This window comes from Rhinoraja longicauda, chromosome 22, assembly GCF_053455715.1.
Source record: "Rhinoraja longicauda isolate Sanriku21f chromosome 22, sRhiLon1.1, whole genome shotgun sequence".
Classification (NCBI taxonomy): domain Eukaryota; kingdom Metazoa; phylum Chordata; class Chondrichthyes; order Rajiformes; family Arhynchobatidae; genus Rhinoraja; species Rhinoraja longicauda.
The window spans coordinates 14,418,064-14,443,697 of record NC_135974.1 but is presented as its reverse complement, the minus strand read 5'-3'; the positions used below and the strand labels follow the sequence as shown (position 1 = coordinate 14,443,697).

At 49.2% G+C, this 25,634-nt stretch overlaps 1 protein-coding gene across 11 annotated transcripts in view; it reads left to right on the top strand.

Annotated features, from left to right (window-relative positions):
- Positions 1–25,634, top strand: part of LOC144604409 (PHD finger protein 20-like) — a 57,252-nt gene that overhangs the window by 12,448 nt on the left and 19,170 nt on the right. For 3 of the 11 annotated variants that reach the window (XM_078418785.1, XM_078418788.1, XM_078418784.1), the window contains exons 2-13: positions 4,214–4,315; positions 5,613–5,784; positions 9,035–9,119; positions 11,098–11,186; positions 12,129–12,471; positions 13,593–13,718; positions 15,225–15,374; positions 17,140–17,412; positions 18,646–18,705; positions 21,249–21,530; positions 23,021–23,233; positions 25,041–25,133. In XM_078418785.1, the coding sequence (XP_078274911.1) occupies positions 4,233–4,315; positions 5,613–5,784; positions 9,035–9,119; positions 11,098–11,186; positions 12,129–12,471; positions 13,593–13,718; positions 15,225–15,374; positions 17,140–17,412; positions 18,646–18,705; positions 21,249–21,530; positions 23,021–23,233; positions 25,041–25,133 (1,969 nt within the window). In that variant the 5' untranslated portion in view covers positions 4,214–4,232. Of the gene's footprint in view, positions 1–4,211; positions 4,316–5,612; positions 5,785–9,034; positions 9,120–11,097; positions 11,187–12,128; positions 12,472–13,592; positions 13,719–15,224; positions 15,375–17,139; positions 17,413–18,645; positions 18,706–21,248; positions 21,531–23,020; positions 23,234–25,040; positions 25,134–25,634 lie in introns of those variants that run through there. The other 8 variants (XM_078418787.1, XM_078418786.1, XM_078418792.1 and 5 more) reach the window with 8 other exon arrangements.

Sequence of the window (25,634 nt, the reverse complement as noted above, 5' to 3'; positions counted from 1 at the left end):
ACTATTTTTAAGTCTGTTTGTCCTTGTCCTTGTAGATCTGTACCGTCTGCCTGACGGTAACAGTTCAAACAGGGAGTGTCCGGGGTGGGAAATGTCCTTTATAATACTCTGGGATTTTTTGATGCAGCGGGAACTGTGTAAGTCCTCCAAGGTAAGTAGAGGGCAGCCGACAATCCTCTGGGCGTTGTCAATGGCCCTCTGGAGCGCTTTCCTCTGAGCCGCTGTGCAGCTGGTGTACCATACGCATACACAGTATGTTAGGATGCTCTCAATGTAGCACCGATAAAAGGACAACAGCAGTCTCTGAGTGATGTTATTCTTCCTGAGCACCCTCAGGAAGTGCAGTCTCTGCTGGACCTTTTTCAGCAGCGCAGAGGTGTTCACGCTCCACGTCAGGTCCTCCTCAATATGGATTCCCAGGAAGCGGAAATCCGCCACCCTCTCCACACAGTCCCCTCTGATAGTTAATGGTACCATGTCCGTTTTATTCTTTCTGAAGTCTATTATTATTTCCTTTGTCTTTAAGGTGTTGAGGAGCAGGTTATTTTCTCCACACCACACTGTCAGCTGCTCCACCTCATCCCGGTAGGCGTACTCGTCCCCCCCGGTGATGAGTCCCACCACCGTAGTGTCATCCGCAAATTTGACAATGGTGTTGCTGTGGTGGGCGGGGGTGCAGTCATGTGTATAGATGGTGTAGAGCAGGGGGCTCAGCACGCAGCCCTGTGGAGAGCCGGTACTGAGGCTGAGGGCCGTGGATGTGTGATGGCCCACTCTGACTCTCTGGCTGCGAGCTGACAGGAAGCTATTTATCCACATGCAGGTGGAGTGTGGAAGTCCCAAGTCCCCCAGTTTGTCCACCAGTTTATGGGGAAGGATGGTATTAAAGGCAGAGCTGTAGTCCACAAAGAGCATCCGCACGTAGCTCCCCGGCTGCTCCAGGTGGAACAGTGCAGCATGGAGGGCTGTGGCTATAGCGTCCTCTGTGGATCTATTCGCTCTGTACGCAAACTGGTGGGGGTCAAAGCTTCGGGGCAGGAGTGATGTGATATGACCCCGGACCAGTTTTTCAAAACACTTCATCACCACTGGTGTGAGTGCGACTGGCCGGTAGTCGTTGAGGCTGGAAATGTGGGGTTTTTTGGGCAAGGGGACTATGATTGCGGACTTCAGACAGGATGGAACAGTGGACTGGGCCAGAGACTGGTTGAAAATCCTCGTACAGACTCCAGCCAGCTGGTCAGCGCAGTCCTTCAGCACGCGTCCAGAGACGCCGTCGGGTCCAGTAGCCTTCCTTGGATTGATGGCCCGCAGCGTGCGCCTCACCTCATGCTCCTCTATCTTGAGGGTTAGGCTGCTGTGGACCATGTGGTGTGATATGGCTGTCTCGGGTGGCTCCACTTCAAAGCGAGCAAAGAAGAGGTTCAGCTCCTCTGCCAACGAGGCGTCACCTTCAGCAGCTCCAAGGTTGGTCTTATAGTTGGTTAGATACTGGATCCCCTGCCACACCTGCCTGCTGTTGTTACTGTCCAGGTGGTCCTCTATCTTCCTCCTGTAGTCTAATTTGGCCTCTCTGATGCCTCTCTTCAGGTTAGCTCGGGCCATGCTGTATAAAGCCCTATCGCTTTAATAGAGGGGTAGCTTTTTACACAATGTTCAATAGATTCTCCAACTTTAGATAGTTCCTCTACGGGATTAGCACATTTGCAGATGACACAAAGCTGGGTGGCAGTGTGAACTGTGAAGAGTTTGCTATGAGGACGCAGGGTGACTTGGACAGGTTAAGTGAGTGGGCAGATGCCTGGCAGAAGCAGTTTAATGTGGATAAATGTGAAGTTATCCACTTTGGTGGCAAGAACAGGAAGGCAGATTATTATCTGAATGGTGTCAAGTTAGGAAAAGGAGAAGTACAACGAGATCCGGGTGTCCTTGTGCATCAGTCACTGAAAGTAAGCATGCAGGTACAGCAGGCAGTGAAGAAAGCTAATGGCATGTTGGCCTTCATAACAAGAGAAGTTGAGGAGAGGAGCAAAGAGGTCCTTCTGCAGTTGTACAGGGCCCTGGTGAGACCACACTTGGAGTATTGTGTGCAGTTTTGGTCTCCAAATTTGAGGAAGGACATTCTTGCTATTGAGGGAGTGCAGCGTAGGTTCACGAGGTTAATTCCCAGGATGGCTGGACTGTCGTATGTTGAAAGAATGGAGCGACTGGCCTTGTATACACTGGAATTTAGAAGGATGAGAGGGGATCTTATTGACACATATAAGATTATGAAGGGATTGGAGACGCTAGAGGCAGGAAACATGTTCCCGATGTTGGGGGAGTGCAGAATCAGGGCCCACAGTTTAAAAATAAGGGGTAGGCCATTTAGAACGGAGATGAGGAAAACCTTTTTCACCTGGAGAGTTATGAATCTGTGGAATTCTCTGCCTCAGAAGGCAGTGGAGGCCGATTCTCTACATGCTTTCAAGAGAGAGTTAGAGCTCTTAAAGATAGCGGAGTCAAGGGATATGGGGAGAAGGCAGGAACGGGGTACTGATTGTGGATGATCAGCCATGTTTGCAGTGAATGGCAGTGCTGGCTCGAAGGGCCGAAAGGCCTACTCCTGCATCTATTGTCTATTGGTGGGTGTACAGAGGAGGTTGTTGAGGCAGGTACTATCGCAACGTTTAAAAAAATCATTTTGAAAGGTACATGGATAGGATTGGTTTAGACGGATACTGGCCAAACATAGGCAGGTGGGACTAGCGTAGATGGGGCATGTTGGTCGGTGTGGGCAAGTTGGGACAAAGGGCCTGTTTCCATGCTGTATGACCCTTATGTGGGAAGAAACTGGAACACACGTAGGAATCTCCGGAGAACAGCAGGCTCTATGCTTCAGAGGTTTATGGTTCAACCATGTAATCCGTGCAAAGCAACTGTTGCAGTCTGAGCTTCCATTGTAACACTCCCACCATGGGATAATGTTAGCCGTGGCTCCCATAGGCAGCTGTTAGTTTTAATGATACAGCATTTATGATACAGGCCCTTCAGCTCACCTAGGCCATGCTGACCAACCATTACAGATTGGTGATCTATCCTGGTTCGCCAACCTGTTCAATCCCATCCTAGGTTCTAAGAAAGTAGGGTTCGTCTTTGATGATAGTTTAGTTTAGAGATACAGCGTGGATATGGGCACCAGCCCTCTGAGTCCGTGCCAACCCACGATCGTCAGTATACTAGTCCTAGCCTCTACCCTAGGGACAATTTACAGAAGCGAATTAACCTACAAACATGTACGTCTTTGGAATGTGGGAGGAAACCGGGGCACCCGGAAGAAACCCACGCGGTCACAGCAAGAAAGTACAAACTCCAAACAGACAACACCTGTAGTCAGGGTCGAACCCGGGTCTCTGGCGCTGTAAGGCAGCAACTCTACCGCTGCGACACTGTGCTGCCCTCTTGACTAGGATTTTTGATCGTTTAAAGTCGTGAGCTTTCAGTGCATGGACAGGCAGTGTCTTGTCATTCTCACAAGTGATATCGGGAGTGGGCACAGAGAAACATAAAAAAACCCACTTCAAGCATAGAGAGAGAAACAGGCTCTTCTGCCCACTTAGTCTGTGTTTAAAACACTAATCCTACCCGAACCCATCTTATCCTCCCTGCATTCCCATCAACTAACCCAGAACCTATCATTCATCTACTGCACAGAGTCGGGGCAACGTAAGAGTGGCCAATGAGTCTGAGTTTAGTTTATTGTCATGTGTACCGAGGTACAGTGAATAGCTTTTGTTGTGTGCTAACCAGCCAGGGGAAATGCGAAGCATGATTACAATCAAGCCGTCCGCAGTGTACAGATACACAATAAAGGGAAAAATGTGAATAACGTTTAGTGCCATCAAGTCCGATCAAAGACAGTGTGAGGGTCTTCATTGAGGCAGATAGTAGTTCAGGACCGCTCACTCGTTGCCAGTAGAGTGGTTCAGTTGCCTGAATGAACTGACCAACCCCCGTGTTCTTGGGACTAAGAAGAACCCAAACCAGTTACTCCCACTTGGACAGGGAGAACGTGCAAACTCCACACAGACAGCACCAGAGGCCAGAAGTGAATCCAGGATGTTGGAGCTGTGAGACAGCGACTCCTATCAACGCCTCCCACCCCTTTTGGTTTCCAGAGTAGTGATGTGTGCATTGGTAACTTATGAAGGTCTGTTTGTGCTCTTCCGTGCAGGGGATAAAGTGTGTTGAAGATGTCCAAGAGACCTCCTAGTCGACGGGGTATTACGTTTGAAGTGGGTGCTCGCCTTGAAGCTCGGGATAGACTGAAGAAATGGTGAGTGTCGTGGCGCTTGGCTTCTGGAGCCACCGCTGTAGTCAAAACTGCTTTGCACATGAAATAGATTTGACTCCCATAGAACGTAGCATCGGCACAATTGCGCAGCGGTAGAGTTGTCGCCTTACAGCGCCAGAAACCCAGGTTTGATCCTGACTACGGAGCTGTCTGCACGGAGTTTGTACACTCTGCCTGTGATCGCGTTTGGTTTTCTCCGGGTGCTCCGGTTTTCTCCCACATTCCAAAGACATACAGGTTTGTAGGCTAATTGGCTTCTGTAAATTGTAACTTGTCCCTAGGGTGCAGGGTAATGTTGGTGTGCGGGGCAATTGCTGGTCAGCGTGGACTCGGTGGGCCGACAGGCCTGTTTCCACACTGTATCTCTAAAGTCTAACTGTAAAGAACAGAAAACAGTAAAGTGCAGGAACAATCTCCAGCCCACAATGCTTGTGACGAGCATGCTGCCAAGACACACTCTCATTTACTTGCATGTGATCCATATCGCTCCATTCCCTGCATATCCATGTGCACATCCAAAAGTCTCAAATGCCACTAGTGCATCTGCCGCTACCACCACCCCCGGCACCGCGTTCCAGGCACTCCCCACCCTGTGTGTAAAAAACAACGCCCCGCACATCTCCCATCTCACCTAAAAGCTATACCCTCTAGTATCTGATATTTTCATCCAAGGAAAACTGTTTTGGCTGTCTACCCTATCTATGCCTCACATAATTTTACACACTTCCATTGAGTCACCTTACAATCTGCAGCGCTGTCTTCAAAAAAAAATACATGCAGCCATTTTACAGCTAAACTGCACAGTCTGTGTTTTAGTTCATCTGCACTACCTAGGTATTTAAAATGAAAATGTCTTTGAATCTCAGTTTGCATATAACCTTTCTTCTCACATGAGGGCTGCATCCTTTAGGATTTAAACCTTAGTGGATGATTTGATCACATCCCCTCAGGTAGTCCACACACCATCCTGCACACACTAGCACCATCCTACACATTGGGAACAATTTACAATTTTTACCAAAGCCAATTAACCTACCAACTTGTACATCTTTGGAAAGTGGAGGGAAAAACCAGAGCACCCGGAGAAACCCAGGCAGTCACAGGGAGAAGGTACAAGCTCCGTATAGACGGCACCCTTCGTCAGGATGGAACCCGGGTCTCTGGCGCTGTAGGGCAGCAACTCTACCGCCACTTCTTCTCACTCGTTTCCCAGCTGGTTTGTGACCAGCTTCCACATCCTGAGAACAGGCTAGTGCAGTTTCCTTTGTGTTTCCCACAGGTACACAGCACACATAGAGAAGATCGATTATGACGAGGGCAAGGTGCTAATCCACTTCAAGCGCTGGAATCATCGGTATGATGAATGGTTCAGCTGGGACAGTGTTTATCTACGCCCGCTGGAGAGACCTCTCCTGCGGAAGGAAGGAGCCAAGCTGGACGAACCAACTGTGGTGAGCACATTGCTTCCCCCTGGTAGAGTTCACATTAGACAGAGAGATATAGCAGGGAAACTGGCTCTTCAACCCACCGAGTCCGTGCCCACCAGCAATCACCCCGCACACCAGCACTAACCTACAAACTAGGGACAATTTACAATGTTCCTACAAACATTAACCAATTAACCTACAAGCCTGTACGTCTTTCGAGTGTGGGAGAAAACCGGAGCACCCGGAGAAAACCCACGCGGTCACAGCGAGAACGTACAAACTCCGTGGTTTCAAAAACAAAGTCTCAAGAAGGGTCCCGACCCAAAATGTCATGTATTCATGTTCTCCAGAGATGCTGCCTTATGCGCTGAGGTCTTTTTTTTGTAAACCAGCATACGCATCCTAGTTTCTCCATGGTTCCGATGTAAGGTCATTGATCTTTCCATGCCGTCCAACAAAGCCGTCTAATAATCATTGCATCTTCCTGGCTTGTCATTGAAGGCTAAGACTGTGAATATAATATTCTCTGTTCCTTTACCTCTGCCTTGTTAAATAGTTCCAACACAGGTCCTGCTGTGGAGTTGCCATCCAATCCTTCAAAGTGGGACCATGTTGTTGTGATCTGTCTTGCTGTTCGTAGTTTACCCAAAAGGTGGCGTTGTTGCCTCTGGAAAAAAGTGCCACAAGTTTGGCAATCTTTACAAAACACAGTCTTTACAAAACACAGGGAAATGTTTCACTAGCCAGTGAGTTGGATGGCAAGAACTTGTATCGAAGGGTGTATTTTTCTGCAAAGTCTATGTTCAGCAAGCCACGTCTAATAAAACTGCATTTTCAGTCTGTAGACCACTTTATTCGGTTCCCCGTATCTTTCCCTTCGCCCCACCTATTGTACCTGAGTTTGGCTTGATTATATTTATGCATAGTATTATCTGACCTGATCGCGCAAAACAAGGCTTTTCATTGTACCTCTGCACATGTGGCAATAATAAACCCAAACCTGAACCTAAAGACACTCACCATGAAGCACAGCAAAAACAAGCTCAATTAAACCACAGAGCAGGGTGGCACAGCGGTAGAGTTGCTGCCTTACAGCGCCAGAGACCCGGGTTTGATCCTGACTGCGGGTGCTATATGTACGGAGTTTGCACCTTCTCCCTGTGACCGTGTGGGTTGTCACCAGGTGCTCCGGTTTCCTTACACATACCAAAGACATGCGGGTTTGTAGGTTTAACTGGCTCTAGTATGTGAAATAAAACTAGTGTATGGGTGATCGTTGGTTGGCGCGGATTTGGTGTGCCGAAGGGTCTGTTTCCACTAAATATTTCTAAACTAAAACTAAATTCTGATAAGGCAGAATGGCAATGAAGTGTGAGGCTGCACATATATACAATGCTTACGTTGTCAAGTGCCACTTTAAGGCACTTAAAGGTATAAAGGACTCCACAAGTGACACCTGACAACATAACATTTAGTTTCAGTTTAATTCAGTTTATTGTCACGTGTACCGAGGTACAGTGAAAAGCTTTTGTTGCCTGCTATCCAATTAGTGGAAAGACAATACATGATTACAATCGAGCCGTCCACAGTGTACAGTTACATGATAAAGGGGATGACGTTAATAAAGTTTAATGCAAGATACAGTCCAGTGAAGTCCGAGGGTTTCCAATGAGGTAAAAATAGTAGCTCAGGAATGCTCTCTAGTTGTTGGTATTCAGTTGCCCGATAACTAATTGTGTATATATACAGGCTCGCAGTTCATTATATTTAAAAAAACCACGAGAATGTTAATCTGCCAGTGAGGTGGAAGTCAAGGACGAGCATTAAAGGGTTTCTTTTTGATGTACCCTTTGTCATAGACTACGTGATAAACCAGGCGGGAGCAGTGATTGGAGTGTAGGTCTCGGTGGGAAATGGTGGGGATACTCAGCAAGTCAGGCAGCACAGACAGATCAATAACCTTTCATTAGAACCAGACTGATATAAATTCAGGTGGGCAATTGCTCTGCTTTCCTCCCCATTCTAACCTGGTGCTGTTGCAGACATTCAACAAACTGCTTTTGAAAACAAACCATTTTCTGGGTGAATTTCCATTTAGAACATAGACAGTGGTCAATGGTTCTTTATTATTGCATGTACCGAGGTACAGTGAAATTCTTTTTTTTTGCGTACGGTTCGGTAACTTACTGCTATACATAAACCCAATCCCAGATTAAGTACAAAGTGTATAGGAATAGACCACTGAGACCATATTGTGAGAGTCGTCTGGTTTTGGTGCTATTTTCAAAGTCCTAGCTGCAGATGGCCATAAAGTGTTACAGGGCCAGCCAGCCTGGCCAAGCAAAGCTGTAGGTGCCCTCCACTCCGTGCCGCTGCAGATCGCTTCCGGTCCATGCTCTTGGTCTCCTTGAGCGGCGCCCACTTCAGTAAAACCCCAGGCTGATGCAGGGCCTCGATCCGGACCAGTATAGCACAGAAACAGGCCTTTCGGCCCACAATGTTCTTGCTGAATATGATGCCTAATCTCTGCCTGCCTCCCTATCCCTATCCCTCCATTCCCTGCGTATCCATGTGTCTATCCAAAAGCCTCTTGAATGCTACTTTTCCCATCTGCTTTCTCCTCCACCCCTGGCAGCGTCTGAAGTAAGTTCAGTAAAAATATTATCTCAACGTGTTATCAGTGATAGCAGAACTTTGTAGGCATGTTACAGCCCTTGAAATATAACGCTGAATTTCAGATAACCCGGATTTCCGTTTCGCCAGTTCCAACGATTCACGCATTTCACACGAAATACTGCTACTGATTATTTCCAACATTTTAGTTTAGTTTAGAGATACAGTGCGGAAGCAGGCCCTTCGGCCCACCGAGTCCGCGTCCACCAGCGATTGCCGAACACTACCCTACAAACACTAGGGACAATTTACAACCTTTACCAAAGCCAACTAACCTACAAACCTGTACGGGTTTGGAGTGTGGGAGACCCGGGGAAAAGCCCACGCGGTCACTGTGAGAACGTACAAACTCAGTACAGACAGCACCTGTAGTCAGGATTGAAGTTGGGTCTCTGGCGCTGCAAGGCAGCAACTCTACTGCTGCGCCACCGTGCCGCACAACATTCTTTTTAATTTCAGATTTCCAGCAGCCGCCGTATTTTCTTCCCTCCTTGGTTCACTATGAATTGTGCATGTACGCTAAGCTGTAAATTGTGGCTGTGTTTCTTTTCTTGGCATTGCCACCTACGCGTTTAATCTTGTTTGTCTCTCCCGTGTGCAGGAGTTCTGCCCCGGTGAGCAGGTGTTGGCCTGCTGGTCGGATTGTCGCTTTTATCCAGCAAAGGTCATTTCAGTCAACAAAGACGGTGAGTGGATGTGCAGTGTGGGAAGGAACTGCAGAGGTCACTTTATACCGAAGATAACCACAGAGTGCTGGAGTAACTCAGCGGGTCTGGCAGCATCTCTGGAGAAAAAGGATGGGTGGTGTTTGGGTCAGAACCCTTCAGCCTGAGAGTAGTAAAGGGTGGGGTGGACTGAAGGTAGGAAAAGGCCAGAACAAATCAGGGCCACCAACCGATGACCAAGAAAGGGTGGAGCCCATAATGCTGGTCTGTTTGAGTTTCTAGGGCTTTGGTCAATAGACAATAGACAATAGACAATAGGTGCAGGAGTAGGCCATTCAGCCCTTCGAGCCAGCACCGCCATTCAATGCGATCATGGCTGATCACTCTCAATCAGTACCCCGTTCCTGCCTTCTCCCCATACCCCCTCACTCCGCTATCTTTAAGAGCTCTATCCAGCTCTCTCTTGAAAGCATCCAACGAACTGGCCTCCACTGCCTTCTGAGGCAGAGAATTCCACACCTTCACCACTCTCTGACTGAAAAAGTTCTTCCTCATCTCCGTTCTAAATGGCCTACCCCTTATTCTTATTCTGCATTGCGAAATGAGGTGGAAAAAGAGGAGAGAGGGAGTGAGTGAGAAAAGGGCGAGGGAAGAGAAGGTAAAACGGGAGGGGGAACTAAAGGAAAACACGATTGTAATTAATTTTTAAACCTAACTACTTAATTAGGGCAGCGTTGGCCTGATGGTTAACTTCACCAACCAGTAATCCGGACGCCTGAACAAGTAGTTCAGGTACCTAAAAGGATATAAAGTGTTGGACTAACTCCGTGGGTCAGGCAGCATCTCTGGAGAATATGGACAGGTGAAAGGTTTGGGTCGGCACACCTTCTTCAGGCACCTATCCATGTTCTCAAACAAAAATCTTTATGCTCACTGGCGGGAAAGGAAATCAGTTGTGCTTGCCAAGTCCAATCTAGTTCAGGCACTCACCATGTATTAGGAGATTGCCTGGCAAGTTGCTCTTGGCTTGAAGGCTATCAAGACCACGTCATGAACGCATGGCCACTGTGAATGAATATAGTGCGTCGGGGAGGGATGGGGAAAATGGGATAACATAGAACTAGTGTGAACCGGTGCTCAATGGTCGGTGTGGACTCGATGGGTCTGTTTCCCTGCTGTATCGCTCAACTAAACTAAACCTGTTCACCCACGGGGAAGAGTCATATAAATCTAGCCTCCTGTGCAGGAGATTCTTGACAAGGAACAAAAAAAAAATGCCTGAGATTCATTGACGGCAATTAACAATCAATGCAAGTTTCAGAAAATTACAAAATGAGCTGCATATTGATTGCAAAGTTGAATATCTTCCTCCATCTCCCATTTGGGTCTCTGATTGGGGTGCGAGGGTTTGAATGCGTACCCACCTTGTGAATGAAGATAGAAAAATCACTGAAAGTATGGCAAAAGGTAACGTGTAAGAGACCGGTACTATTTAGATGATCTCATAGAGTCGTGCAGCGTGAAAACTGTCCCACGCTGACCAACGTACCCATCTGCACTAGTCCCACCTCCCTGCATTTGGCCCATATCCTACTAAACCTATCCTATCCTTGTACCTATCCAAATGTCCATTAAAAGTTGTGACAGTACCTCCCTCAATTACCTCCCCGACAGCTTGTTCAATTTAATTCCCACCCTTTGTATAAAATAAATGTTACCCCTGAGGTTCCTATTAAATCTTCCATCTCTCACGATAAACCTATGTCCTCTGGTTCTTGATGCCCCTCCTCTGGGTAAAAGACAGTGCATTCACCCCATCGATTCTCATGATCTTATACATCTCCACAAGAACATCCCACATCCTCCTGTGCTCCAAGGAATAAAGTCCTAGTCTGGCAACACCCGTGTAAATCTACTCTGCGCCCTTTCCAGCGCAACAATCTATTTTTCAGTGTTCTGCAGGCTGGGCTCTGATCGTCTGTGTGCTTTGTGTTTTTAGCTTCTTACACGGTAGAGTTCTACGATGGAGTCATTCAGTCTGTGAAGAAAATCCATGTCAAATCACTCCCTAAGAGCTCCAGAGAGAAGGTAGGTCCCTGGACCTGACGAACCCAGTCACCGGAGTGCTAGAGTCGTGGAGCTGTATAGCAGGGAAATCGTGATCCATGGTGTCCCTGCCGACTAACTTAGCATATTGGCCTAGTCCCATTAGCTTGCATTTGGGCCCATACCCCTATAAACCCTTCCAGTGCCTGTAGTCTGATGTGCCTTCAAGTTCATAGTCATTGAGTGAGATACAGCATGAAAACAGACCCTTCGATCCGGCAAGCCCATGCTGACCATTTGTTTGCACAAATCCTACATTAATTGCAGTTTGTTTCCCTCACATTTCCATCAGCTTCCTTCAGATTGTGACTGATCTTTGAATATTTTGGGTGGCACAGTGGCGCAGCTGCTAGCCGCTGCCTGGCAGCGCCAGAGTCCCAGGTTCGATCCTGAACCTGGCTGCTTTCTGTATGGAGTTTGCATGTTCTCCCTGTTTCCCTCCACACCCCAAAGACGTGTGAATCTGCAGGTTAATTGGCCCCTGTAAATTGCCGCCTAGTGTGCAGTGAGTGGATGAGAAAGTGGGATAACGTAGAACTAGTGTGAACGGGCGCTTGAAGGTCGGCGTGGTTGGTCAGCCTGTTTCCATGCTGCGTCTTTCAATTGCCATTATCCTGAAATACCCCCACCTCTCGTGCTCTACTTAACGCACAGAAATCTGTCCTTCTGTTTAAAATTAACTTTGCAGCTGAAGCTCCGGTGTAAAGAATTCCAAATATTCACCACTGCTTGCGTGCAGAAGTTTCTCTTTGAACTCGATACAAAATGGCCGACCACATAGAATAAGTACTGCGAGTCCGTGAGCCTTGGTTCCTCAGTCAAGGGGAATGGTCTTCCCCACATCCAGCCTGCGTGAATGCTGCTGCTTTTGGTGGTGGTGACCTCTCGTTGTACTGAAGCCCGTAGACGGTGTCGTTTCTGCAGAATGCGGCGAGCGGGAGGAACAAGGAGAACGGCTCTGGCAGTGCGCGCCGCAGGGAGCGTTTCAGGGAGAAGTGCTCCCCATCTCTGGCCGGCCAGCCGGTCGGCGAGGACAAGCCGGCGGAGATGCAGGAGGAGGAGGAGGAGGAGGCGGTGAAGCTGGCCGGTGAGGAGCCGGAGACGGAGCCGGAGCCGGGGCAGCTGGGCAAAGCGACAGAGGTGCCGGTGGCAGAGGCGAAGAGCTCGCCGCAGCCCTCGCCGCCGGGCAGCCCTTCCCCCGCCATGCCGCCCAGCAAGCCGGAGGAGAAGAGGAAGCGAGGGAGGCCACCTTCAGTGGGGCTTGCAGGTGAGGTGCCGGCCGCGTTCCAGGACATCCCGGTGGGACGGGCGTAACGCGCGGCTAACCTTCCGTGCAGGGCCGTCACCCAACGAACGGCGGGCCTGGCTCTCCCGCCGCGGAACCGGGAACCGCCCGGAGAGGGAGGGAAGTCGTTGGGAGGAGGATGCAGGGAGACGTCGGTGTACGCTGGTGAGAAGAACAGGGGGGTTTTGCCTTCCCTGCCCCCAGGGCTGGCTGCAAGAGGCACACCCCCCCCACCCCCCCCCCCCCGGAGAACAAGGACTGAAGGGGCTGTGCAAGGGACTGGGGTATTGCCTCCAGTGCCTTCACGCTCAGCTGCAGGAGGTGCCCCCGCGACAGAGGCGGGCGGGCGGGCGAGGAGAGGGACGTTGGGTCACGGGCCGAGCCGGTCGAAGGTGACAGAGGTGGCCCTGCAGCAGCCTGGGGCTGGATCTGGGGCGCTCCAGCACTTCCAGCACGGGGGACACAGTCTAAGAATAAAGGGGAGCCCATTTAAAACTGAGATGAGAAAAAACTTTTTCATCCAGAGAGTTGTGAATTTATGGAATTCTGTCACAGAAGCCAGTGGAGGCCAATTCACTGGATGAATTCAAAAGAGAGTTAGTTAGAGCTCTAGGGGCTAGCGGAATCAAGGGACATGGGGAGAAGGCAGGCGCGGGTTACTGATTGTGGATGATCAGCCATGATCACATTAAATGGTGGTGCTGGCTCGAAGGGCCAATTGGCCTCCTCCTGCACCTATTTTCTATGTTTCTATGAACTTTGGAATGTGGTCCAGACTCGGGACTTTTTCATTTTCTTTATAAATGGAGACTTTGCGTTTATGAGGTTGTGCAAAATAATTTCACTGTGTTGCATTTCCACGACAATAAAGAACCATTGAAGAAGAGGGATGGAGGGGACGGCATTTATGGCTAGCTGCAGCTGGGGCTGTAAAATGTCGAACTCTTGCATATGGACTTGGTGGACTATTCTGTACATTCTGTGCTAACCGGGGGATTAACCTTATGTATGGTGATAGTCTTGCTGAGCTGTAAGCAAAAAAAAATGTGGTGCCAGTGGTAATAAAGAAACCATTGAACGGTTGTATTTCCGTCCCCCCCCAGGTGGCCACTCCAAAGGAGCCGCCTCCCAGGATCGCCGGCTATTGCCGGCACGTCAAGGGGGCTCTGGAACCGGGAAGAGAAAGTGTGCCTCCGCTGCCTCGACGTTAGCGAAGCAGGCCAAACTCGGTAAGGTCTCGGGGCAGTGTCCCGCCTGAATTTTAGTTTTTAGTATCAGAGATACAGCGTGGGAACAGACCCATCGGCCCACCAACTAGTTCTATCCTACGCACTAGGGCCAATTTATAAACCTGCAATGACGTACTACTTTGGAATGTAGGAGGAAACCGGATGACCCAGAGAAAACCCACACGGTCACAGGGAGAACCTACAAACTCCATAAGGACATCGCCCATAGTCAGAAGATAGACACAACAAGCTGGAGTAACTCAGCAGGACAGGCAGCATCTCTGCAGAGAAGAGAACGTTTCGGGTCGAGACCCTTCTTCAGACCTGAAACGTCACCCATTCCTTCTCTCCTGAGATGCTGCCTGTCCCGCTGAGTTACTCCAGCTTTTTGTGTCTCTCTTCGGTTTAAATCAGCATCTGCAGTTCCTTCCTACCCATAGTCAGGATTGGACCAGGGTCTCTGGTGCTGTGAGTCTGAGACTACTGCTACACCACTGTGCTGCCACCCCGAAACCAACACTAAAGTGCAAATGGGGAATAATCAAATGAAGTAGAGTTAAGAGTATGAGATAGCACCTCCGAGAAAGGGATGGAAAAGAAGTGATCACACCCATTCTATTAAACTCAGAAGGATGCAGCTGTTTGCCAGATCTCTCCTTCTATGGAAATCTCCCCAAGCACCCAATCTCAGGAATCATTCTGGTGAACCTTTGAAACACAGGGAATTGCAGATGTTGGTTTATGTTGTGTTTCATTGTTCCATTTCGGGACATATGACAATAAAACACTTCTGACTCCAGAGATGCTGCTAGACCTGCTGAGTTACTCCAGCACTTTTGTGTCTTTTGCTTGTGAACCAGCATCTGCAATTCCTTGCATCTGCATTGTGTTCCAAGTTGGTTATATTTGGCGTTGGGAAGAAGGGGAGGAAAATTCTGAGGGTGGTGAATCTGTGGAATTCATTGCCACAGACGGTGGGGGAGGCCAAGTCGATGGCGGAGATAGACAGATTCTTGATTAGTTTGGGTGTCGGAGGTTATGGGGCAAAGGCAGGAGAATGAGGTTGAGAGGGAAAAGTAGATCAGGATTGATTGAATGGCGGAGTACAATGGCCTAATTTTATATCATATCATATATCATATATATACAGCCGGAAACAGGCCTTTTCGGCCCTCCAAGTCCGTGCCGCCCAGCGATCCCCGTACATTAACACTATCCTACACCCACTAGGGACAATTTTTACATTTGCCCAGCCAATTAACCTACATACCTGTACGTCTTTGGAGTGTGGGAGGAAACCGAAGATCTCGGAGAAAACCCACGCAGGTCACGGGGAGAACGTACAAACTCCTTACAGTGCAGCACCCGTAGTCAGGATCGAACCTGAGTCTCCGGCGCTGCATTCGCTGTAAAGCAGCAACTCTACCGCTGCGCTACCGTATTACCCAGAACGTGTGAAAATCTTCTTGACTAATGCGTGTGCTTTTGGTTTGTGTGGCTGGGCAGACCAGGGGCAGACTGCGGGCAGCCAGGAGCAGTCCAGGAGGAGGTCTTTGCGTCTGGCATCTGGTGATAGCACCTCGTCAGCTACCAGCATGCCAAGCGACGGAGCGGAACCAGGCAGCAAGGCAAAGGAGCAGGACAATACCGAGGAAGGTGATGTATTCAATGCTTCCTCCGCTTTAGACCTGTAGGCTATAGAGATACAGCGTGGAAACAGGCCCTTCGGCCCACTGAGACTGTGCTGACCAGCGCACTAGCGCTATCCCTGCACACTAGGCACAATTTACAATCTTTACCAAAGCGAATTAACCCACAAACCTGTACATATAACCATATAATAACAATTACAGCACGGAAACAGGCCCGTTCGGCCCTACCAGTCCACGCCGACCACTTTCTCTGACCTAGTCTCATCTACCTGCTCTCAGACCATAACCCTCCAATCCCCTCCCATCCATATACCTATCCAATTTACTCTTAAATAATAAAATCGAGCCTGCCTCCACCACTTCCACCGGAAGCTCATTCCACACAGCCACCACCCTCTGAGTAAAGAAGTTACCCCTCATGTTACCCCTAAACTTTTGTCCCTTAATTCTGAAGTTATGTCCCCTTGTTGGAATCTTCCCCACATCTTCCGACACTGGATGGAAACGGGAGAAAACCTACGGGATCCTAAGTAGAACGTACAAACTCCGTACACACAACAGGATCTAACCCGGGTCTCTGACGCTGTAAGGCTCTAACTCCATTGCCACCATGCCACCCCCTGTAAATAAATAAATAAATATCTTCCTCTTCCAACGAGTGCTCGCTCACTTAAATAATCCACTTCACTTACTTCAGTGAACCACCCTATCATCAACTGGAGAGCGGTCCTGACCTCCCATCTACCTCATGGGGGACCCTCGGGCTGTCTCTAATGGAATTGTATTGGACTTTATCTTGCACTAAACGTTGTACCTGTTATCCTGTACCTTTACACTGTGGATGGCTCGGTTGTTTTAGATTTTTTTTTTTTTAGATTTAGAGATACAGCGCGGAAACAGGCCCTTCGGCCTACCGAGTCCGCGCCGCCCAGCGATCCCCGCACACTAACACTATCCTACACACACTAGGGACAATTTTTACATTTACCGAGTCAATTAACCTACATACCTGTACGTCTTTGGAGTGTGGGAGGAAACCGAGGATCTCGGAGAAAACCCACGCAGGTCACGGGGAGAACGTACAAACTCCGTACAGACGGCGCCCAGTAGTCAGGATCGAACCTGAGTCTCCGGCGCTGCATTCGCTGTAAGGCAGCAACTCTACCGCTGCGCCACCGTGCCGCCCATATTGTAATCATATATAGTTGTAATCATATATAGTCTTCTGACTGGTTAGCATGCAACAAAAATATTTTTTTACTGTACCTCGGTACACGTGCCAATAAACTAAATTAATCTAAACTGGAAGCTCGAAACATATCAGACTGCAGATTCTTGGTTCTTGGTCCTCCAAAATATCCCAAATGGAATTTAAACTGGAGGTGGCGTTTAAACTGAAGATGTTGGAATCTTGAGCGAAACGCACAAAGTGCTGGATGAAAATTCACTTCTATCCCTCCCTTTGTGAGAACACTACAAACTCCACACAGACAGCACCCGTAGTCAGGATCGAACCCGGGTCTCTGGCGCTGTGAGGCAGCAGCTCTACCACAGCGCCACCTCCCCGTTGCGGGTACAGTGCTGTATTACAGGCAAGATCAAGGTCTGAAGAAGGGTCCCGAACCGAAACGTCGCCCATCCTTTTTCTCCAGAGATGTTGCCCGACTAATTGAGTTACTCCAGCATTTTGTGTTTTATCTTTGGTATAAACCAGCATCTGCAGTTTATTTTTTCTTACGATAGGTCTGTGACTGTGTTTGCTCTCTCAGCAGCAACAGCAGCAGAAACAGCAGCAGCAGCAGCAGCAGCAGCAGCAGCAGCAGCAGCAGCAGCAGCAGCAACAGCAGCAACAACAACAGCATCCGAGACCCCGGCCCAAGCACAGCAAGATCCCACTATCCAAGCCCTGAGTTCCACTGACGCTGGGTCCAACACATCAGTGCCAATGGTGCTCGGCAGCCCCGAGCAGCAGGTCAAAGAGGCAGCGAAGGTCGACTCCCCTGAGCCAGGCTCGGAGCCGCGAGATCCTCCCCCTGAAGCTGGTAAGATGAAAGCAAGCACCGCAGGTGTAAAGTGTGAGCAGGTATTCCTGCCGCCCGGTTTTGGGCGGCACGGTGGCACAACGGTAGAGATGCTGCCTCACAGCGCCAGCGATCCGGATTTGATTCGTAGCAATTTTAAGATGGAGGCCAAAAATAGCCTCCAGGATGTTCTTCCCGTTCTCCCTGGCATTTAAAAGACATTTGGACAGGTACATGGATGGGAAAGCTTTGGAGGGATAGGGGCAAAATAGGGGCAAATGGGACTAGCCTAGATGGGAGACCTTGGTGGGCATGGAGGAGTTGGGCTGAAGGGCCTCTTGCCATGCTGTATGAATCTGACTCCTTGGCTCTATTGCGTTTCTGAACCCATCTGGAGGGAGAGTGCATGGTGGTGCAGCAGTAGAGCTGCTGCCTTACAGCGCTGGAGACCTGTGTTCAATCTTGACTGCGGGGTCTGCCAGTATGGAGTTTGTATGTTCTTCCTGTGACCGTGTGGGTCTTCTCCCGGTGCTCCCACATCTCAAAGACATGCAGGTTTATCCTAGTGTGTAGGATAGTGCTGGTGTACGGGGTGATCGCTAGTCGGTGCGGACTGATGGGATGATGGACCTGATTGCATCGGTGCGTCCAAAACACCCTCGTACGACATGGTGCGTCAGTGGAGGACATCCGTTAGCACCATGGGGAAAGCCGGTCATACCCAACACGTACACTCACTGCAAGAGCTGCTGCCTCACAGCACCAGCGACCCTGGTTCGATCCTGACCTCAGACACTGTCTGTGTGTGGAGTTTGCACGTTCTCCCTGTGACTGTGTGGGTTTCCTCCGGGTGCTCCGGTTTCCTCCCACATCCCAAAGACATGCGGGTTTGTTCATCAATTGGCTCTGTAAATTGCCCCTCGTGTGAAGGCTGCGATAATGGCCCCAAAGATCCTGTTCTCAGCTGACTTAATCCAACCATTTAAGAACCAAAAGCAGATTGAGACTTGAATCACACATTTGTGGAGTGAATCTCCGGCTCCATACCTCATTGCTGATCTCTGCAACAAGGTTACAATGCCAAGGGACTTTGTTTTATTTAAGAGGAGATGCCCCTTCTCTCCCTCACACCCCCTTTGCAAGGCATCGCCTGGAGACACTGCTTTTCACCCCTCCCATCCCACGTTTAGTAAGGACACTTGCTGACAGTACAGAAGACCCACGAGTAATTCTGTTTTGTTTTCCTCTTCTCAGCTCCTGTTGTGAAGCGTGTGCCTCGATCCCAGAACCCAAACAGATACAGTAGGGAACCCTGTATGTTTCTGTTTTAGCGGGACCAACGAGAGCTCGCTGCTACAGCATCCCTGTCCGTCCGCTGTCTGTGTATGTGCGCGCGCGTGTGAGTGTGACTGCGTGTGTCTGTGTGTGTGCGACTGTGGGTGTTTGTTCCTGTCCGTCTGTGACTGCGTGTGTGCGTCTGTGACTGCGTGTGTGCGCGACTGTGACTGCGTGTGTGCGCGACTGTGACTGCGTGTGTGCGCGACTGTGACTGCGTGTGTGCGCGACTGTGACTGCGTGTGTGCGCGACTGTGACTGCGTGTGTGCGCGACTGTGACTGCTTGTGTGCGCGACTGTGACTGCGTGTGTGCGCTACTGTGACTGCGTGTGTGCGCGTCTGTGACTGCGTATGTGCGCGAGATTGTGACTGCGTGTCTGTCTCTGTGTGTACTCTGCTTCTCCGTGCTACAACGCTCGTATGCGGGCTGGGGGAAACGCGACCAGGGGAATTTCATTGCAATTAGCTTTTAGACTAACGGGACGCCCCGGATTACAGAGCACCATCAGGTTGTAGGGGAGGCACCTGCAACAGAGTTTGTGTAGAACCATGTTCGGTTGCAGTCAAAGCTAATGCTGTGGGTGGTGGAAATTAAAATGCATGCAACATCCAGCAGTCCAGGCAGTGTCTGTTGAATAATTAATCTTGAATTAACACTTTGAATCATCAGAAACCATCATGGGTTATTGTTATTTTTAGAAAGGAACTGCAGATGCTGGTATATACCAAAGATAGATACCCATAATAGACACAAAGTGCTGGAGTAACTCAGTGGGTCCAACGGAATCTCGAGATGATGCCTGACACGCTGAGTTACTCCAGCACTTTGTGTCTATTGTGGGTTATTGTTAGGTCAGGATAAGAAATGCTTAGGATGTATGGTAACTCAAAATGGTCCATTGTGTGCTGCCAGGAGTAACATTGAACCATTCAGTGTCTGGCTAGGAGAAGCCCTCTTACTTCTGTGGTCACTGCCTTCCAGATCACTGATTTACCTCCCTGCTTGCTGAAGGGCTTGCTTCCCTAATATCGTTGCCTTCCATGGGCAGGTGAGTGAAGACCTAAGCCAACACCATACTTGGTCCAGTCGAGAGGTGCTGCTGAAGAATGGATCCCCAGTTGGGTTGACTCTTCAGTTGTCTTCCCATTTTCTAATCATAATCATAATAATCATAATCGTATTTTATTAGCCAAGGAGTCAAAACAACGCTGGAGTGTGTGTACATCCCCAGGCATGCATGCATCACTCATGTTGAGTGCCGACGTGACTTCTCTCCCTTCCCCAGCACTTTCTCTGCTCTACCCCTAAAGAACAAAGCCCCTTGTGTGGGTGTGAAGATGTTGCCAGGACTGGAGGGCCTGAGCTATAGGGGGAGGTTGAGCAGGCTCGGACTTTATTACTTGGAGCGCAGGAGGATAAGGGGTGATCTTATCGAGGTGTACAAAATCATGAGAGGAATAGAAAGGATGAATGCACTGAGTGTTTTAACCAGAGTAGGCGAATCGAAAACCAGAGGACATCGGGGGTTTGAGGTGAAGGGGTGGGGGGAAAATCTAATAGGATCCTGAGGGGTAACTTTTTTTACACAAAGGGTGGTGGGTGTATGGAACGAGCTGCTGGAGGAGGTCATTGAGGCAGATACTGTTAAAAGCTACTTTAAAAAAAACATTTGGACAAGTACATGCATAGGTTTAGAGGGATGTGGGCCAAACGCAGGCAGGTGGGACTAGTGTAGATGGGACATGTTGGTTGACGTGGGCAAGTTGGACCAAAGGGGCCTGTTTCCACGCTGTACGACTCTGACTTTGTGTCTCTACGAATCTATGGGGAAAGGCATTGATTACCCGGTGTTTGGTCATTGTACAAGTCCTGCCGTGAGTGTGAGTCTGTGGTAGCACGGAGGGAGTCGGTCTCTGGCGATGACGTACCCATCGAGCCCCCTCGACCATTCCCCCAACTACCACCAACAGCCCTGTAGCTTGGCGCTCAGCAATGAGAAGAATAAAACCACTGTCAGATTAAACCGCACCACAGCCCAACAACCCAACCTTACTCGTGTGTGATGGGTTGTCCAAACTTGGGAAAGGCGAAGGCTGAAACTCCTTGGATTCCATCTCCTCTCCCTGACCAATGTCGGGTATGGTGTTTTCTCCCTGGAAGTTCCTGGCATGTAGATGACACATTACTAAGACGTTTGGCCTTCCAAATGAAGCCCGTCCTATCTATCATCCCTTGCAGTTGACTTGTGGTAAGGCGTTGTCGTGTTGCTGATCTCTATTGATATAACAACTTGTCTTGCGCCGAGGTATATCATTGACCTAACCCAACAGTATGTATTGCCTTGCTTGACACTATGAGCATAACAGCCAAGCAGAGCTGACCGGCACCGCACGAGCTTAACATAACCTCTCTAAACTGCTAATTTTTGTACTTGCGGCGGGGAGTTTTTAAATGATTACAGAAACTTTTCTCTTTACCTCTCACCTCTTGCCCTCCCGCCCCCTCAATCCCCTACCTCAGTAACCAACACTGCCCAGAGCCCCGAGGAACAGCCGCCGCCCAAGGCGCTGATCATCGACCTCGACCACAACAAGTTTAAGTGCAAGATTGCCGAGTGCTCAAAGGCCTTCCGCAAAGCCAAGATGCTGCACTACCACATGAAGTACTACCATGGCATTGAGAAGGCAGAGTCGGAGCAAGGCTCCCCCAAGAGGAGCATGCAAACCCGAGGCTCCTGCGCATCCGAGACCGAGTCGCTCCTGGACAGCCCCAAGAGACGCCGCACCACCTCGGGCTCCTTGCGTGAGTATCTCGCCATGGGGTAGACCTCGTGTGGCAGCAAAAGGCAGTTTGGTCCATCGTAGCGTTGCTAGCCCTTTCAGAGAGTTGCTTCCCTTAATGTTCATCCCTCCTCAAAGCCTGCCGTCTACAAGATGCACTGCAGATAGGACGACTATAATTGCATCCCCAGACCCATGGCCTTGAGGTATAGTTGTGTTTAGTTTATTGTCACGTGTACCGAGGTACAGTGAAATGCTTTTGCATGCTAACCGGTCAACGGAAAGACTATACTGTACATGATTACAATCGAGCCATCCACAGTGTACAGATACATGATAAAGGGAATAACATGAATAACGCTTAGTGCAAGATAAAGTCCAGTGAAGTCTGATCAAATGAGGTCAATTGTAGCTCAGAACTGCTCTCTAGTTGTTGGTAGGATGGTTGAGTTGCCTGATAGCAGCCTGATAAAAGTTTAGTTTAGATTTATTATCACGTGAATACGGTACTGTACAGGGTAGAAAGGAGATTTAGAAGAGTGGAGTGATAATATTGGATGGAATACATCTCTCTTGGAAAAGCACGCAAAGAGTTGCCACTATCTGGCACCCTTTGTAAGCAAAGTTTAGTTTAGTTTTTGAGATACAGCGTTGAAACAGGCCCTTCAGCCCACTGGATCCGAGCCAACTGGCGATCACCCGAGTACACTAGTTCTATCCGACACACGAAAGACAATTTACAGAAGCCATTTAACCTGCAAACCAGCACGTCTTTGGAATGTGGGAGGAAACGAGAGCACCTGGTCACAGGGAGAATGTACAAATTCCGTACAGACAGCGCCCAAAGTCATGATGGAACCTGGGGTCACTGGTGCTATAAGGCAGCAACTCTGCCACAGTGCGCCCAGTTTAAAAACAGTTTCTGGAAGCACCCTTATTTCAGTGTAATCACTTTGCTATTGTGCCGTTCAGCAGTGTCCACTGTGAACGCAGTGATAGTGTTGCCTTGTCATTTGGCCTCAGTCAGGGCTCGCAGTCAGTGTTTATGGAATGTAGGTCTCGTAGACACTTTAGGTTAAAGATACTGCATGGAAACAGGCCCTTCAGCCCACCGTGTCCGTGCCGACCAGCGATCACCCCGTCCGTACACGAACATGGTCCTTCGTTATTCACATTATTCCCTTTATCCTGTATCTACACTGTGGACGGCTCGATTGTAATCACGTAGAGTCTTTCACTATAACTCGGTACATTTGACAATTAACTAAACGCAAACAAGGGACAATTTTTACCAAAACCAATCAATCTACAACCTGTACGTCTTTGGAGTGTGGGAGGAAATCGGAGCACCTGGAGAAAACCCACGTGGTCGCGGGGAGAATGTACAAACTCCATACAGACAACACCCGTAGTCAGGATCGAACCCGTATCTCTGACGCTGTTAAGCAGCAACTCTACCGCTGCGCCACCGTGCCGCCTCTTGTTTGCGACACTGTTTGCGTTGCCTTTCAGATGGGTCCCAGAACGTGTCCCTCCGAGACGCCCACTCTTCCAGCGTCGATCCCAGAGCTGCAAAGTTGAACGAGAAGAGACGAATCTCGGCCCCATCCTCCCTCGACGTGGCTGCTCAGTCCAGGTTGTCCCTCCGGGAGAAGGCCAGGTACAACCAGACGGAGAGGTCCCACCGGAAGCTGCAGGATCGGGAGCGGGGCTTCGCGGACAGCGGTGAGGAAGAAGAGCAAGGGCGATTTAGAGTTGTTAGACTCACACTGCACGGAAACAGCCCCTTCGGCCCAACTTGTCCATGCCCACCAAAATGCCCCATCTACACTAGTCGCAGCCTAGAATAAAAGGACGCACCTTTAGAATGGAGATGAGGAGGAATCTCTCTTGCCAGGGGATGGTAAATTTGTAGAATTCATTGCCACGGGTGCCTGTGGAGACCAAGATACTGGGTATTTTGAAAGTGGAGATTGATAGGTTCTTGATTGGGAACGGTGTCAAAGGTTACAGGGAGAAGGCAGGAGAATGGGGTTAAAAAGGGAAAAAAGATCAGCCATGATTGATTGGTGGAGTAGACTATCTGGGCTGAATTGCCTGCTTTTGACTTGTATCCCTCTAAACCTTTCCTATCCATGCATCTGACCAAATGTCTTTTAAATGGTTTTATATTACCTGCTTCAACTGCCTCCTCTGCAAGATCACCCACCACTCTCTGTGTGAAAACGTTGTCCCTCAGATTCTTATTAAATCTTTCCCCTCTCCCCATAAACCTGTGTCCTCTGTTCTTTGATTCTCCTACTCGGGGTAAAAGACACTGCCTCACCCTACTATTCCTCTCATGATCTTATACATACACCTCGAGAAAGCACCCCTCATCCTCCTGTACTCCAAGGAATAAAGTGTGCCCCATGGGGCGGTACTGGCGCAGTGTTACTGTTGCCTCACAGCGCCCGAAGCCCAGGTTCGATCCTGACCCCGGGTGCTGTCTGAAGAGTTTGTACCTTCTCCCTGTGACCGCCTGGGGCTCCTCCAGTTGCCTCCAACATCCCAAAGACATGCAGGTTTGTAAGTTCATTGCCCCTCGCGCGTAGGGAGTGGCTGAGAAAATGAGAACATGGAACACGAGTGAAGAGATGATTGGCGGTGAGCGTGGACTTGCTGGGCCGAAGGACCTGTTTCCATTGGGGTGGCGCACCGGTAGAGTTGCTGCCTTTCAGCGGCAGAGACCCGGTTCAATCCCGACTGTCTGTACGGAGTTTGTACGTTCTCCACGTGACCGTGTGGGTTTTCTCCGGGTGCACCGGTTTCCTCCCACATTCCAAAGACATACAGGTTTGTAGGTTCATTTTCTTTGGTAAAGATTGTAAATTGTCCCTACTGTGTCGAATAGTGCTAGTGTACGGGGATCGCTGGTCAGCGTGGACTTGGTGGGCTGAGGGATCTGTTTCTCTTTCCCGGGTCTCACCCTCTCCCCCATAGACCCGGGTTCGATCCTCACCTCGGGTGCCATCAGTATGGAGTTTGCACCTTCTTTCTGTGACCTCGTGGGTTTCCTCCACTATTCTTCCCATCATAAGGCATGCGGGATTGTAGGATAATTGGCCTCTGTAAATTGCCCTGTAAAGTGTGCAAGGAATGGATGAGAAGTGGGATAACATAGAACTAGTGAGATTGGGTGATCAGTGGTCAGCGTGGACTCTGTGAGCTGAAGGGCCCGTTTCCATGCTGCGTCTTTCAGAACATTAATCAAGTTGAATAGTTCGATACGCAATGCTGAAGTAACTCAGTGGGTCAGGCAGTATCTCTGAAGAAAAGTCTGAAGAAGGGTCTCAACCCAAGACATCATCTATTCCTTTTCTCCAGAGATGCTGCCTGACCCACCGAGTTACTCCAGCACTTTGTGTCTGTCTTTGGTATACACCAGCATCTGCAGTTCCTTCCTGCACAAGTGGAATAGTTATCCAGTTTCTCATCAGTTTTTTTCTAAATAACTTAATTGCCTTGTTTGTCTGCTGTGGGCCGCACACAGGAATGAAAGAGAAGAGCAAGGAGAAAAAGTTGCGTGATTTCCTCAAGGTGAAACTGAAGAAAAAGAAAAAAAAGAAAAAGAAAGTGAAGTCAGGTGAGAGAATTTTGACGTCTGGGAAATGTTTGTAGCTGGCCATGTCATCGGCAGTTATATGAAAGACTATTTTTATTTTTGTACGGTACTGTAGGTTGTGTAAGGTAGCAAGAATTAAAATATTTTTAGCTCGGGACAAATTAGATAGAAGGTGAGAGATCCCAATTATTGAGGTAGACACAAGGAACTGCAGATGATGGTTTGCACAAAAAGACAGTAGCTCAGCGGGTCAGGCAACATCTCTGGAGAACATGGATAGGTGACGTTCCAGGTCTGGCCCCGATAAATCACCTATCCATGTTCTCCAGAGATGCTGCCTGACCTGTTGAGTTACTCCAGCACTTAGTGTCCAGTTATTGAGGCCCCATTCAACATTGAGAGAGATTTAGAGCTGCATGAACAGGCATACAATGGAGCCACGATGTGCTGGAGATAATTTTCCACTCCAATTCAATGCTTTGAACCAAAAAGCCAAGAGTAGTTTGGAAAGATGGATGAAGG